We start from the raw sequence: 17,287 nt of genomic DNA, 5'->3' as shown, positions 1-17,287 counted from the left end.
CCATTCAATACTTTCTTGCAGCTCTTTCATCTGGCAGTCCATAGACATGTCCCAACCATTTTAGTCTTTGAACTTTCATCAGGAAGTTCGTATAATTCTTTATTGGATCTTAGCCTCCACACCCTTGTATTTACCGGACCATATATTCTTCTCAGAACTTTCCATTCCCATATAATAATTTGCTGTTCATCCTTTTTTGTGAGTGTCCAGGTTTCACTTTTTTTATTAATATTTTTACTTGGTTATTTAACGACGCTGACTAGTAGGTTATTTAGTGTCGATGGGATTGGTGATAGCGAGATGAGGCCAAGGATTCGCCATAGATTACCTGACATTCGCCTTACGGTTGGGGAAAATCTCGGAAAAACCCAATCAGATAATTAGCTCACCAGAAGCACAACCCTGGATCGACAGGCAAGAGCCTTAGCTGACTGAGCTACGTTGGTGGCCAGGTTTCACTTTCATACAGTACAATGGGCCTAATCAGTGTCGATATTATCCTATACAATCTTTATTTAAACCTGAGATTAATACTCTGAACACGAAAAGCTATAGCATAAAAAAATCACAACTAGCAGCTGAAACAAAAAATGTTTAGAAACAGAATCACAATAGTCCATGGCCTACTTATATACCCAAAAATCCTACACACGACGTAATATGAGCTAGATGTTAGAGAGTGTATAAACAAACTTAACAAAATAAACGTTCGTTTACTTAATTCTATCTAATAGCAATTCACATAATGCAAACAATCTTACTGAGTTCACTGTCGTGCTGACCCGGACTCATTTCATCGGCATTATCACCTCCATCTCATTCTGACGCTAAATAACCTCAGATGTTGATACAGCGTCGTAAAATAACCTACTAAAAAAAACAAGACGATGGTATTAACTTGTCTCATATGACCAATTAAGTTGTCTATTTTTCAGATTCATGGATTTTACAAAGGATTGGGTTTTCCTCTTCTTACAACTGGTGCACTAAATGCACTATTCTTTGGTGCATATGGAAATTTTATACGTGTCCTTGAGGAATTTCACAAAAAATATGATCCAGAGAATAAAGATGACAGAAAATACAGGCGCTCAAACATTTTTTTGGCTGGTGTATGTGCTGGTATTGTACAAGTAGCGTTAGCTACTCCTGTTGAAATTGTTAAGATTCAATTACAAACTCAAACAGGTATTACTATTATTAAACTTAAAATGTTATTTGTATAATACATTAATGTAAAGGATTGCCAATATAACAAATTTTACTGATTAACAATAATTTCTTTACTGTGTTAATATTATAAAAATACCTGGTTGACTAGTTTCGAGGTGGTGTCCCTCATTATCCGAAGCCTAGTCCTAGCCTAGTCTTCGGATAACGAGAGACACCACCTCGAAACTAGTCAGCCAGATATTTTTATAATATTAACACAGTAAAAAAGTGATTGTTATAATCAGTGATTTTACAAGTGTTAAAAGAGTGTACCAAACAAGGAAGAAAAAATTTTAGTACAAAGACATTTTCTATGGTATCATAAATATAAGCGCCCCAATAAATTTATCATCAATTTAGATTTTGTGAAATAACTTTAAATGAGGTCTTAAATAATGCTAAATTTATTTACTATTTGCTTCAACAAAGACCAGTAGCCTGTTTTATAAAAGGAATTACTGTAGGAAAAGCCAGATTACCGGAGTAGATCTTTCACTATACTGTGGCAGTTTTATGAAACAGGCTACTGATGTCTGAAATTAGGGTATGATTGCTTTCTTCTACATTTCTTCTCATTCTCGATTATTTTTCTTCTCTTTCTTGTTGTCCTTCTCTATTTCTTTTTCCGTCTGTATCAACATCATTATCATATTGCCATTACAATAACAGCAAATAATTGCTGCACTCAAGGCTGCTTTAACAGAATTATAGGACCCAGGACATTGGGACCTGCGTACACAACCACTCACAGGAGTAAAAATGTAAATTATCAATAAAATAAATTTATATTTATTGGTGCCTCCAACAAAATCAGTGTTTTGGCATTTAAAAAAACATGATATACAGCAAAAATTAGTCAATTACATTACAAACATTTGGACAATATAACATGAGCCTTGAACTTTAAAAACAAAAATTTCAATACAAAAAAAATGATACTTGGTTGGTAAATCATACTAACAGAGATAATACAGGAGCACATTATGAAATTACCGTATAATGAATTATTTATTATTAATCAGGTATTCAATACAAAATAGTATAATATAATTGACAGTGATCGTAAATGTTACAGAATAGCCATTCTACACTCTCTTAAGAAAATAACAAGTATGTATCACAGTTTACCGCAGTAGACTTTTTACTGCAGTAACCAGCAGTGGTAAGCTGCTGCCTGTGCAATACAGAAGACCACAGTCAAAATTTGGTTATATGGAAAATACTTATGGATATAATGAACGATTCCGATTAAATTTTCAACAATTCCATACCGTATTGCAAAGTATTGAATCTTTCTTACTTCATAACACTAAATGAAACCATTCATTATCACGTTTATCACCAAAGGAACAACTGTGTTTGTTGTGTTATTCGAATGATTGTCGCTGAACTATACATCCACTTTCGTCAGCTTGTTAAATGGCCTAATAATTTAATTAGTTTTATGAAATAGGTGGCATGCCATTAGTGGGCAGCTTAATTGATAGAATATTAATAAAAATTGATGTTCTCAGTGAACATGAAGCAATGTATACGTAGTATGTTGACCACTATGGGAAGCATTCAATAAGCATAAAGTTAGTCTGTGAGCCATGGTGGGCCTCATTATTTATTTTATTTTTGAAATGCAAATTGGCCTGACAGTGTTAATGATGTCATATTCTTAGAAATAGCAGTTTGTACACTAAAATGGAATAAGAATGGATGCCAAATTCTTTGTAATTACTGGTATATTACATTTTCCAAATAATATCTCTTTGTGTGTTTGACTGTCAACAACACAGTATACATAATTGTACCAAAAATTAAGCTCTTCACTAAATGTAAATTCAAAAAGCAATGCTTGAGTGATTTTTGTAATAAAATGGGGAGATAATGAGAGATGTTTATTATGTAGTAAAATACGATATTACTAGGTGTAGTCTACCGCTGTGGAGTAACGATTAGTGCTTCTGACTGTGAAACGAATGGACCCAGGTTCAAATCCTGGTTGGGACAAGTTATATAGTTGAGGTATTTTCAGCGATTTTTTCTCAACCAATTGAAGCAGAATTGCTGGGTAACTTTCGGCATTGAACCTCGGACTCATTTCGCCATCATTAATTCTCATCATTAAGCCTCTTCATCTCTATTGCAGATTTAAGGGGAAATTAAAAAAAAAAAAAACATAACTGATGCTTTTCAGCTGTAAAGACATTTCTAGATTGTTTAGAATTATGGAAACCACAGCTTCAACAAAAAGAACTTCAGTATTTTCAATGTTAAAATTGCTAAAAAATATTTCTAATCACAAAAGTAAACAACACCTTTGTCTGCTGATCCGAAATAGTTACACTTGGGCGTGGGCTCGATTCCTGCTTGGGGCGATTACCTGGTTGGGATTTTCCCAACTGTAAGGCAAATGTCAGGTAATCTATGGCGAATCCTCGGCCTCATCTCACAAAATACCATCTTGCTATTAATTTCATCGACTCTAAATAATCCAGTAGTTGCTACAGCATCGATAAATAATCAAGTAAAAAAAGTGAATAATACTATAACCCTTTTGGAAAGCATTTAAATCACATTTTACTAGCCACGCATTTAAATATTTTCAGGGTATTCAGCTCGGTATTTTATTATTTTCAAGCCCTATGTCGATTGATATTCTTAGTGCTAATTTAAATTTATTTACAGCAAGAACTAATACAAGTGCTGAAAGATATAATTTAAAAAAGCAGAGATTTAAGCGAAAAAAAAATTCTTTAGAGCACTTGAAAAATCACAATATCCTAAACTTAGAATATTTTCCTAAAAAATGTTTGTTTTACACATCTCTGTGAACAACTCTTAAAAAAATGCATCTTCTTAAATCAAAAGGGCAAGTTAATCTAACAAAAATTATAAATGTTGCTAAGTATTGCTGTTACAAACATGTGGTAAAATTCAATAAAATTGTAGAAAATCAGACAAGAAACTGCTTCCACAATGAGTGAACAAATTGCCCAAATTTCTTAAGACATTCTGTCACTGAAACAAAGAAACGTGTTATATGTAAACACACAGAGATAGGTACAGTAAATAGCCTACCCATCGCTTTGCGTGACAGTAGAGGTAAGCGTTCACTACATCGTAATGCACTCCTCGTACGAATCGCACGCAACGGATATTTTAAGTGCAGTGCCATGGCAGTGCGTTCACTGTAACAGCTCCACCTCATCGCCTCATCGGATTCCCCTATCAGCTGTTTAAAAACATAACGTCGTACGATATTGACATTGCTGAAAACAGAGGAGTTGAGGTTAGGTCTATTAATTACGTCTGTTAGCGAATAAGAATTTATAATTGCTTCATGCGTCTTAATTGAAAAGGAAGAAACCAAAGAGATGTTGGTTACATAATATATGTAAGAAACGACTTGATTACTGCAATGGGAACGCCTCAAATTACATAATTCTTCGCAATTTTCTACAAGCGAAATTTCCGTCTGCCATTTTGGCGCGACACTGAACATGGCACAACATAATAGTAACAGTTGACCAATTAAAATTGATTTATTAAAGAAGGCCATGATCGCACGCATCGGAAAAGTTGCCCATCCGAGAAACTTAGACGGATTTGCCGAGAGGCGATGCGTCCGATACGATGTAGTGAACGCGGTTACATAACAATTACAGCAAAGATAGTCTTTTTCCGATCCGTGCGATTCGTCCGATGAGTGCAATACAATGTAGTGAACGCTTACCTCTACTACATGGTTTCAAGGTCGCGAATCCATTGTGGCAGAGCCTTCTTTATTAAGTTTAGTTATAAGCCGGGGCCATACGTAGGCAACACTGTAATTAACTGTCACCCGGAGGCTGACCGTACAGTACACGTGTTTGTGCTAATGCCGATTTCCAATGTAAATTAATGTTAAATATAAGTGTGTGTCGATGGAATTATGTCTGCGGTCGTACCAAACGTTAATTGTTGATGTATTATAAACTAAATGCGTGTTGGTGATAAAAAAACAAGACAATAAATGAAAATAAATTGGTTGCAGTCTTTGGGAATTTTTACGGTTATGGATGACAAAGTAATTGACTATTCTATTAAATATTAAATATTGTATAACCACATTTTTATATTCTTATTTGTGGTTTGTGTGTATCAGAATTCTAGTTAAATTGTTGGGTCTCTCCTGCTATATCAATAAAGTTACGCCGTTGGTTTTCAAAGTAATTGTAAACAGCTGTTTTGCGATCCCATAAATTTTGCAGTTTTGTTGAAGATTCGGAATACCTGCTATAAGTCAGAACTATCTATAATTTGTAGATGCATATAATCACTTTGTTGGTTTGGTCAATGTTACTTATGTCCCGCCCACTATAGAGACATAGGCCAATTTTGCCCATATTTAGTATAACTTGTTGCTTCTTTGACAGGTTAGATTTGGGATTTGGTTAGTTTAGGTTTTTGTTATAGCCTACCTTGCATATACGATTATAGCGCAACATTGGCAGTGATAAAAGTGAAATATTCGTTCAGTTCATTCATTCATTCATTCATTCATTCATTCATTCATTCATTTATTTTATTCCATAGATCTTACATGAGCAATAAAGCTTTAAGATGTGGAACATGTCAACATTTTACAATATTACAATTACAATTTTTACAAATTTTTATAGTTTTACAATTTAGTAATTTTCTACATTTTTACAATTTTGTACAAATTTTTTACATTTTGGCGAGATGTAGTGAGATGATACTCCACATTCACCCTGTAGTTATATTTATTTAAAATTATATTTTTAAAAGTTTATGACAAATAATTTAGGATAACAGTATTGTTATGGTGACTGACCAGGTTCAAACTAAAACTGACTTCCTGGACATCTGAAATATTTATAGAAAAGCATGACATAATCACATGAAATTAAAATGCATATGATATCCTACACCTTTCATGTCAGAGGTGAAACAACATTAAGCGGCGAAACATTGTCAATTTACTAGCCACATAATGGTTAATTGATTGGAATAGAGTATTGCGAAAGCACGTCATTATTTTATTTATTTTTGGTACAAGTAACATTTCTTTAAATATTTATTTATTTTCCCTTGTACCATCAATAAAAAAAGTATGTATTTATTTATTATTTTTTTTAAATTATAAGTGTAGTTGCTACGACACATAGGCACACAGCACTTTCTAGGCATCTGAAATATTTGTAGAAAAACACGATAGATAATCGCATAAGATAATATTAAAATATATCCTAAACCTTTCACAGATGAAACACCATTAAGTCGCAAAACATTGACAATTTGCTAGTCACAAATTTGTTAACTGAATGGAACTTAAGAATACTGCGTAGGAACTTACGTCTTTATTGCATTATTAATTTTATTATTTTCGGTGCAAGGAATATCTTTTTTATTTATTTATTTACCTTCGTACTATCAATAAAAATATGTTTTTTTTTTAATTATTTTAAGTAGCATCCTTTGTATGTAAGTAGCCTACTTACGCCGTATTCTGAAGTATAGCTAATTGATTCCAATAAAACACTATTTTCGAACCCGTAATAATTTGCATCACTACTCTGAATCTTGATCTTACCTTTGTGCATGAAGTAATATTGAAAAAATACGCGTTACGTATAACGAAAGCAATGAGCAAACACAATATCACTTTAAAATCTCCCGCCTCCACTCTGCGTTGCCAAACCTACCCATGCCCCGGCTTGTAACTAAAGAAGACTCTGATTGTGGGCATCACTGATCTATTCGGTTAAAATTTCCATGCGCTTACGCATGCAGTCTGGGGAGAATATTAAAAGAATCAAGTTGAAAAAACACGTTTAATTAAGATGCATGCAGATTTTGTCTAGATGGTGCGCCCTGTTGAAAGTCATCTTCACTACGTATATAATATGAATTAATGGACATTAAATATTAATCCAATATTTAGGTCTAATTGATTATCAAAATAATTGTGGTTGAACAATCAATAGGCACTCGTATTTTCGATAATCTTCAATAAAACTAATCGCACTTGCCGCCATTTTCAGTTTAAAAGCTCCACTATCATCAAACAAAACAATTTTCAGTTTATTCACGGCCACCTACATGACATGCTACCACAGTCTAATACCACAGTCTAATATATACAGTCGCGCAACTTCAACACTTTTTTGGCCAACATTCACAACACTAGCGCTCATGCGGCAGGCAAGGCACTGGTCTTAGGGTTGATACAGCCAGCACGAGCTTTGTATTGTATTGTATTTATTAACATTCCATGGTATTCATACATGCTTACAGCTAGAATATGGAACAAATAAAAGAACTTAATACTATTATAAAATCTTAATTTATAGTCACAGTCTAGATGAAATATATACAGACGAGATTTACAATATAGTCTACTAATACAACACATAGTTTTAGTATCAATTTCATGAAGTGTTATTGAATGTCATGAATTCACCTACAGAATGGAAGGCCTGAGAAATTAGGTACTTCTTCAATTTGGCCCTAAATAATTTTATGTTTTGAGTTTCATTTTTTATATCGATAGGGAGGCTATTAAAAATTTTTACTGCCATATAACGCACTCCTTTCTGATAGCACGATAGACTTGCCGATGGAGTATGAAAGTCATTTTTTTGACGTGTATTTATGCTATGAACTGTTGAATTAGTTACAAAGTTTTCACGATTACATACGAGGAAGACTATTAATGAAAATATATACTGACAAGCCATGGGCATTATTTGTAGTTTTTTGAAAATAGTCCTACACGACTCCCTAGATTTCGCACCTACTATTATTCTAATTACTCTTTTTTTTAATAGAAATATATTGTTACTATCTGTTGAATTTCCCCAGAATATTATTCCAAAACTCATTACCGAGTGGAAGTATGCAAAGTATATTGTTTTTAAGGTAGTGATATTTACTATCTTTTGCATAGATCTAATAGCAAAACAAGCTGAATTTAGTTTGGGGGTAATTTATTTAATATGATTTTTCCAATTTAACACCTTATCGATTTTTTAGCCAAGAAATTTGGTTGTTGTTGTTTGTAATAGGGATCTATTGTTAATTATTGCGCTAGAAATTTGCGACGTTGAATTTGGACAGGATTTAAATTGAATTATGTTAGTTTTGTTACAATTTAATACTAATTTATTGACTGAGAACCAGTCACATATTTTGAAGAGAATTTCCTCTGTTGAAGATTGGAATGTGTTGGAGTTATTGGCTGTAATTACTATACTTGTGTCATCTGCAAATAATACGGGATGACCTACATCTTTTATAAGGGGGGCAAGATCATTTATAAACACTAGAAAAAGTAGGGGACCTAATATTGATCCTTGAGGAATTCCATTATTAATAGTTCCCCATGTCGATGTAGACTTCATAGTTGTATTGATTTCAACTTTCTGTTTCCTATCTATGAGATATGAGTGAAACCATTGGTGTGCAACACCTTTAATTGCTTTAAAGGGATGCGAGATGTTATAATAACGTTTTAATCATGCGTCGGAATAAAGGCAATGTGTGCAATGACGAAAATTGCAGTAACAACAAGTTTAAATCTCCGAATTTGTCGTTCTTCAGATTCCCTAAAGACCAAGAGAAAATCATAACTCAGTCATAACCTATAATCCACGCTGTAGGTAGCCTACGTATTGTGTTCCATAAAACATTTATTAGTTATCAGTTACCTATTTGTATGTCAGGAAGGAGAGTTTAAATAAAAACAAAGTAAATACCTGTTACAGTATATTATTGTTTTGCAGAGATCATGTGTAAATGTGTAACCATTCCGATTTTGGATAATGTATCTACAGTTTTTAATGCAAGTAATGCCATAATTTTTGTATTAGAGTTTTTTTTTCTTTATATTTTTCAAAAGTTGAATGTTATATTGCATTCAAGTAGGGATTATGGTGTTATTTTTTTCAAGAATTCATGGCGTATTATAATCCTTTTGCAAAATATTCACTTCTTGAATAAATCCAGACTGTGTCGATAAATTTCTGATGTGTTGGTGTAGATTCATGTGGCAGACGTATTAAGTCCTCAATAAATAAAAGAGCCTTTTTAAATTTAATATAAAAAGCAATCTTTTCTGTAATAATTTGCACGACTGTTATTGGTGTTGATTTTACATTACCAGTGATTATTTGAGCCGTACAGAGCAGAAGTGGTATAAGTCAAAATTAGGTAATTAGGTTTAAAGTAAAAATTCTGTAAAATACAGCGCAAAGTAGCAATTAATATATCCTTCGTGCTATTCACTGACTACTAATAGTTTAAATAAATTCAATATAAACTGCTACTTTGCGCTGTATTTTACAGAATGTTTACTTTAACCTTCATTACCCATTTTTGACTTCCACCACTTCTGCTCTGAAAATAAAATTAGGCCTACATTTTCTGAGTTAATTGAAGTTACAATTTTTTCAACAAAGTTGTGTATTCATTTGTTCTCACCTACGTTATAATAACAGTAATTGCATGTAAATTACGGTACGTATTATATAGGTAGGGTAAGTTAAAATTATGCTTATGTGTGAAAACTGGAAATGTAATGTAAAATGCGGTAAACTTTCCATAAAAATTTAAACCATAATATCTGCACTATTAGCGACTCAAAATAATAATAAAAAAATTGAAAAATAATGAACTTCATAATTCAATGTCTGTCAAATTAAGGTTTAAATCTTCCCCTTTTTTATTTTTAAGTTTACCGCAGCGGCCGAGTTTACCCCAATTTGCGATATGGAAAATAGTTAATTTCTCAGGAAATAGGGAGAGGAGTTCACCACGCGATGTACCCTACGAGATATGCCCTACAATTTTGACTCTTCTCACAGGAAATATAGAGTTCCAATGGTTTATAAATATATTTAGGAATGAATTGAATTAACCGTCCAGGCACGAACAATTATATTATTTCAAACCATGATACGTGATCAGGGCCATGATTCAGTTGTAAGGAGCAGAAAGAATTACGTTTATTCCCAGCTTCTGAAACTTGTAGATTAACTGCGTGTGAAATTCTTCCAGGATTCTAAAGTAGAATTAGTAAGAACCATATACACTTATTGTATAGCATAAAAATATAAAATAAATTACGCAAAACCCGTTTTCTGATGTGTTATCATATGTCGTGTGCACACTTTTAACTTGCCTGCCGCTAGAGGGCTACTGTCGCGCGAGCTGTCAAATGTTGGCATATTTTATACGTATGAGTTGCGTGACTGTATCTATTAGACTGTGCTAATACTGTGATGCTACTGTTGAACGAAATTACGCATGGATAGCGATGGATAGCTTTCAATTGCTGCATGCGCTCTCATTTTTAATGAAAAAAAAAACATGTATAATTGAATGCATTTCGTTCACTCTTGTATGCATTGCTTGAATCCGTAAAGTTCAAAGAAAAGTTGAACCGTGTAGATGCACCTTAAGATGCGTGCAGATTCCGTGCGTTTTTTTTTTTAAGCAAGACGTAAAGCGCTGCAGCAAGACCGTTCTATTATTACATTTGCTTCACCATCGCTAGCAAATCAAAACTTCGCTTTACGAGTTTGCTGCACGATCCATCATGGCGGAATGCAAGTTTTGGTCTTTTGCAACGTTTATTATTGTTAAAATCGTCTAGTAATAGTAATTCCATGTCATCATCATGGAAGTCGAAAGTATTTAACATGTTCGGTTCTTTTAAGGTTAAATGTAGCCTATTACTGCAGTAATAGAAGCCAATATTAATTGTCCACCATTTTGCAGTCATTTGACCTAATTGCGTTTTTTTCGACCCTCATTTTGCTTCAGCAAAGGCATGAAGCGCTTTACTGAAGCGCATTAAAAAATCACGCATTTTGTCTGTATGATGCGCCCAAAGACGTTGTACCGCCTTATTGAACGTCATCTTCACTACGTTGTGATTCACGAGGAAAGGTGAAAAATTTAGGATGTGAAATCTGAAGTCATTCTGAGTCAAAAAGTTCATATAAATATAAGCCTAAGTCAGTTTTGTAACGGTTATGGAGATACGGCTCTTTGATTTAACAAAAACTTCTTAGATTCCATTTTACTAACTCGCATTTAGAGACAGGTAACGGACAAAGTCCACACCTGTGGAGTAACGGTTAGCACGTCTAGTCGCGAAACCAGGTGGCCCGGGTTCGATTCCCGGTCGGGGCAAGTTATCTGGTTGAGGTTTTTTCCGGGGTTTTCCCTCAACCCAATATGAGCAAATGCTCGGTAACTTTCGGTGTTGGACCCCGGACTCATTTCACCGGCATTATCACTTTCATCTCATTCAGACGCTAAATAACCTAAGATGTTGATAAAGCGTCGTAAAATAACCTACTAAAATAAAAAAATAACGGACAAATTTAAAGTTTATAATCATGTATGCATACATACCTAATATTCTAAACGTTGAGATCGATGTTTTCGCACATTTTCAAAGGCACCTCATTCTGCTTCAATGCACTGTTGCGCTCGGGCGTGAATCGCGCTCATCGCGCGGTAGATTTGCACGTAACTGTTCTCTATGCCGCATCCAAAATACGGTCGATTAGCGCCTCTTTCGTTTTCTCCTTCCTTTGCTATACAAAGTCTTTCATCCATTCCCATAGACAGTAAGTACTCTTCGATGTGGTACCTTTTTGTTCGGAAAGCGTCGTTCATATTCAGCGATGGCATGCAAGGAACTTCCATCACACAAACCATAAACATACATAATATCGGCGTATTCTGTAGTCGAAAATTTATAAGGAATCTTGAAAAACACAACTTAACACGTCCGATAACTGTACCTGTATAACTACTATACTTTAGGTAGCTGACTGGACTGCTGTGAATTGATGATAATGTAGGCTATTTGTGTTATCTGCGGGTTATGTGTCATTACATCAGACAAGGGCAGGCGATTGGACATTTGTAATGCCCCACCAACCGGTTTCTTCCTCTTATCTACATCGTTCACAATGCAGATTCCAATGTTACGTCATTCATTGCGACCTTGACCTTGTCTCATGCCTCGTCTCACGTCAGCAGCATATGGTAAAGTCTGATTCACATTGGGGCGAGACGTTTTACCAAGAAAATCCATCTCTAGTTTGACAACTTCAAGTGAAACCCCGTAAAACACGGCAACTTCTGGAATCTCTCTCTTTCTTTCTTCTTTCTCCCTCGCTCCTCGTCATTCAGTCACCAATCACCACGTAAATATCTGAGAGGGTGTGTGTGGGCATCGCGACCAATAGAAGAACCAATCTCCAGTATTACCACAATAACGGATTCTTCATGTTTGCCTCGACTGTCAGCTATGAAGGTTCCATTATGCCAGCATTGCAGGCAACTAGTCAACCCTTTAATGCTATTATTAGCAGGTTTGACAAAATGTGAGTGGACCTTCAAGTATAGTGCATAGTGCTCTTTCCCTTCACCCCGTGCTTTCTCACTTGCTCCTCCCCAAGACAGCCAGCGCTCATGTAGTAACTCGGTCAGGGTTTCAGTTCGATTTGTCAATCAATAGCTCCGCCATCGTTCGAAAAAGGACCTGTGTTCATATGAACTTTTCACTCAAAATGGCCTAAGATATAGTATCCTAAATTTTTTACCTTTCCTCGTGAATTACACTGTGTGTATATATATATATATATATATATATATATATATATATATATATATATATATATATATTATATATACGAGGCGCATCCAGAAAGTAAGTTTCCCTGTTTTTTTTTTAAAAAGAACACACACTTTCAGGAAAACATTTATTGGCAACAGGTACAGCAATGTTTCAGCTATTTTTCAACATAGCCACCATCTGAATTGAGACACTTGTATCGTGGGATCAACTTTTGTATCCCTCTGTCGTAGAACTCTGCCGCCTGTGAATGGAACCATTGTGTGACAGACGTCTTCATCTCTTCGTCGTTGCCAAAACGCTCACCGGAGGACAGGAATTTCTTGAGGTGCAAGAAAACGTGAAAATCGATGGGAGCAAGATCAGGATTGTAGGGTGGATAATGAAATAACTCCAAGCCAAATTCCGTCAAAACAGCTGCTGTGCGCCGAGCCGATGTGGACGAGCATTGTCATGGAGGAGCACAACACCTGCAGTAAGCATTCCATGCCTCTTGTTTTGAATGGCACGTCGCAATTTTCGCAGTGTTCCACAGTAATGGTCAGCGTTCACTCTTGAAAGGAAGTCAATGAGCAGAATGCCCTTCCTGTCCCAGAACACCGTGCACATCACTTTCCGTACCGACAGCGTCTGTTTGAATTTCGTCCTGACCGGAGATCCACTGTGCCGCCAATGCATTGACTGCTGCGATCCTGTCGAGGAACTCGTCGCCGTCATCGTGATACCGTTGCAGAAATGTCAGTGCTGTTCTTAAACGTTGCAGTTTGTGTTCGGGTGTCAGGTTTTTCGGCACCCACCTGGCACACACTCTTTTGAACAGCAGGTGCTTAGTGACAATCTCATGCAACAAGGATCGCGATATCTGCGGAAAATGGCTGCTCAGCTCCGTAATCGTGAAGCGACGGTTTTCCATGATGCACTGCCGCACCAGCTCAACACGATCATCATTGATGAGGGACGGTCGCCCACTGCTCTCTTCATCATGGACACTTTGACGAGCATCGGAAAACTGCCTACACCAGCGACACACCATCTGCTTACTCATGATGTTCGGCCCATAGACCTGACAGAGCTGCCGATGAATTTCAATTGGCGCAATGCTTTGTGCATTAAAGAACTTTATCACCGACCGAACCTCGCAGGCGGCGTGAGAAGGAATAAGAGCTTCCATTTCGGATCACTGCTGCCACGCTACTGGCACCAGGCGGGACCTGTCCGGCTGGCATATGATTGATACGTCATAGATCTGTTACGCATGCGCAATTGACACAGCTAATTACGTTTACTTTCAAGGGGAAAAATAGGGAAACTTACTTTCTGGATGCGCCTCGTGTATATATATATATATATATATATATATATATATATATATATATAACAATCCTTTGGCAAAGGAATAACATTATGAGATTTGGTACTTGGGATGTCACGAGTCTTTACAGAACAGGATATTAGTAGCAAAGGAACTAGCTAAATATAGAATAGACTTTCTGTGAGTATAGAGGCTTAGGTTAGACGAGAATGGCCTAACACCAATTTGGGAAAGGATTCTTTATTCATAAAAGAGAAAATTTTAAAATGTTTAAATTATGGTTTAGATAACGAATCTCGCAACTGCAGAGGTTATATAACCGTCGCCTGGGCAGGGCATGTAACACGTATGGAATCCAGAAATGCGTATAGTGTGTTAGTTGGGAGATCTAGGGGAAAAAAGACCTAGTTGAGAGGATAATATTAAAATGGATTTGAGGGAGTTGGGATATGATGCTAGGAACTGAATTAATCTTGCTCAGGATAGGGACCGATGTCGGGCTTATGTGAGGGCGGCAATGAACTTCCGCATTTTCTTAAAGACATTTGTAAGTAATTATGACAGCAAGAAGGCTTTGTTCTAAATGCATTTTACTAACACATAATATGTTAATTTAAATTGACTGGATAAGGGTGTTTAATCTTACTAATACTAAAATTTCATGTATATTAAATAAACCTAACCTTACCGATATATTGAATACCTCATATAAATAAATTATGGTTTATTTAACGACGCTCGCAACAGCAGCGTCGCCGGTGTGCCGAAATTTTGTCCCACAGCAGTTCTTTTACATGCCAGTAAATCTACTGACATGAGCCTGTCGCATTTAAACACATTTAAATGCCATCGACCTAGGCCGGGATCGAACCCGCAACCTCGAGCACAGAAGACCAGGGCTATTCCAACTACGCTACCTAGGCCGACAAATACCTCATTTCAAAATTTCCCTTGGCATAAAATCTCAAGGGAACAAGAAGTAGTAATCTAGAAGAACTGGCAAACCTCGCTATCTCGGTTTTGCAGGAGTTCTTTCCACTTTCGGAAGTATTAATTCCAAAACCTTTTGCAAAAACGAAAACTCCTTTTGAATTCAAGATCATTATGAAATTCAAAGCAACCCATGATGTTTTGCAAATAACGCTTTTGGGCGCAAATTTCCTGCATTTCAATAACTTACTTGGCCAGTTTTTTTATAAACGTTATTAATTTTTAGGTTAAAAATGACATAAATCAGGGGTTCCCTTGACTTGATAAAGTTTAACTTATTTCATAACATAAGTCGCACTTGAGTCACTATGAATTGCAATAGGTTCAACTTCATGAAGTCAGACTTTGTAAAGTAAAGCTTATAAAATAATCACGACTTATTTGGACAGAAATCTGCAATTGAGACGAGATTTAAGTTCGACTTATATATAAGCATGACTTATCTCGACTATGAATACCGGCCTTAGATCTACTTGATTCCCAAAAATGTGACCGAACAATCCATATGAACTCGTATTTGCGACAACTTGCAATAAAGCTACTCGTACTTACCGCCATTTTCAACAACGAGTTAGAAAGAGATTATCTTCGTACATAAAATACTTTAATGCTCGAAGGAGATTATAAAGTGGCCATTGCGCCGCCATGTTTGAAGAAAATTGAAATAGTGTCCGCCATAAAGAGTTTGTAACATATAACTAGAGACACCAACGGCGCTAGTTTCGCGTACAAAATTGAACCGCTGTTCGGCCGCCATTAAAGGGAGTTGATGCTTCGCCAGGAGTGCAAGCAGTGGTAATAGTGGTAATAATAGGCTTATTGAGGAGTACGAATAAATATAAGTACACTTGAAGGGAAATAATAAGAAAATGGTGAAATCCTGCGCCGCAAATAATTGTTCGAACATAGCTACTGTTGTAGGATGCCCAGGAAAGCATGCATATCTTAATATTTAGAAGAATGTTCCAAATGCAGTTCCTCCTTTGAATGTGTTGACAGAATGTCGGAATATTTCTTGGATAAAGTTTTTCCAGAAACACATTAATCAGGTTTATAAGGTTGATTTCAACAAAAATATGTAAGGGTTAGGTGCCATCACATTACAGTGGATTATAATAGCAGAGTGCATAAAAAAATCCTCAGACTATATCTGTCTAAAACTGATTTGTTTCACAATAAATGAATTAATCATGTAATTTTCGTTTTGTATAGTATGTAGGCTACTTCTAGTTTTTGGTTGTATTAAATGCAAAGAAATTAGTGAAAATATAGCTGATGGCCTAGCTAGGCCTATTATTACCACTACTACTGGGTCTATTACGACCACTACTACTAGGCCTACTATTACTACTATTAGGCCTATTATTACCACTACTACTAGGCCAACTAAAACTACAAAAACTAGGCCTACTACTACCACTAATACTAGGCCTATCATTACCACTACTACTAGGTCTATTATTACCACTACTACTAGGTCTATTATTACCACTACTACTAGGCCTATTATTACCACTACTACTAGGCCTACTATTACCACTACTACTAGGTCTATTATTACCACTACTACTAGGCCTACTATTACCACAAAAACTAGACCTACTACTACCACTAATACTAGGCCTACTATTACCACTACTACTAGGGCTATTATTACCACAACTACTAGATCTACTATTACCACTACTACTAGGCCTACTATTACCACAAAAACTAGGCCTACTACTACCACTAATACTAGGCCTACTATTACCACTACTACAGGCCTATTATTACCACTACTACTAGGTCTACTATTACCACTACTACTAGGCCTACTATTGCCACTATTAATAGGCCTACTATTGCCACTGCTAGCAGGCCTACTATTGCCACAAAAACTAGACCTACTACTACCACTACTACTACACCTACTATTACCACTACTACTAGACCTATTATTACCACTACTACTACGCCTACTATTACCACTACTACTAGGCCTATTATTACCACTACTACTAGGTCTATTATTACCACTACTGCTAGGCCTACTATTACCACTACTGCTAGGCCTACTATTACCACTGCTCATAGGCCTACTATTACCGCTACTAATTATTGTATTAAAAAGTCTGTACTGA

At 35.8% G+C, this 17,287-nt stretch overlaps 1 protein-coding gene across 3 annotated transcripts in view; it reads left to right on the top strand.

The window, feature by feature from the left end:
• Positions 1 to 17,287, top strand: part of LOC138692574 (solute carrier family 25 member 45) — a 49,549-nt gene that overhangs the window by 7,352 nt on the left and 24,910 nt on the right. For all 3 annotated transcript variants that reach the window (XM_069815563.1, XM_069815564.1, XM_069815565.1), the window contains one exon: positions 936 to 1,188. In XM_069815563.1, coding sequence (XP_069671664.1) covers positions 936 to 1,188 — 253 coding nt within the window. The remainder of the gene's footprint in view (positions 1 to 935; positions 1,189 to 17,287) is intronic.

This window comes from Periplaneta americana, chromosome 17 (assembly GCF_040183065.1).
Source record: "Periplaneta americana isolate PAMFEO1 chromosome 17, P.americana_PAMFEO1_priV1, whole genome shotgun sequence".
NCBI lineage: Eukaryota > Metazoa > Arthropoda > Insecta > Blattodea > Blattidae > Periplaneta > Periplaneta americana.
The sequence above is the reverse complement of the archived record's forward strand: the minus strand, read 5'-3'. Positions and strand labels throughout refer to the sequence as shown.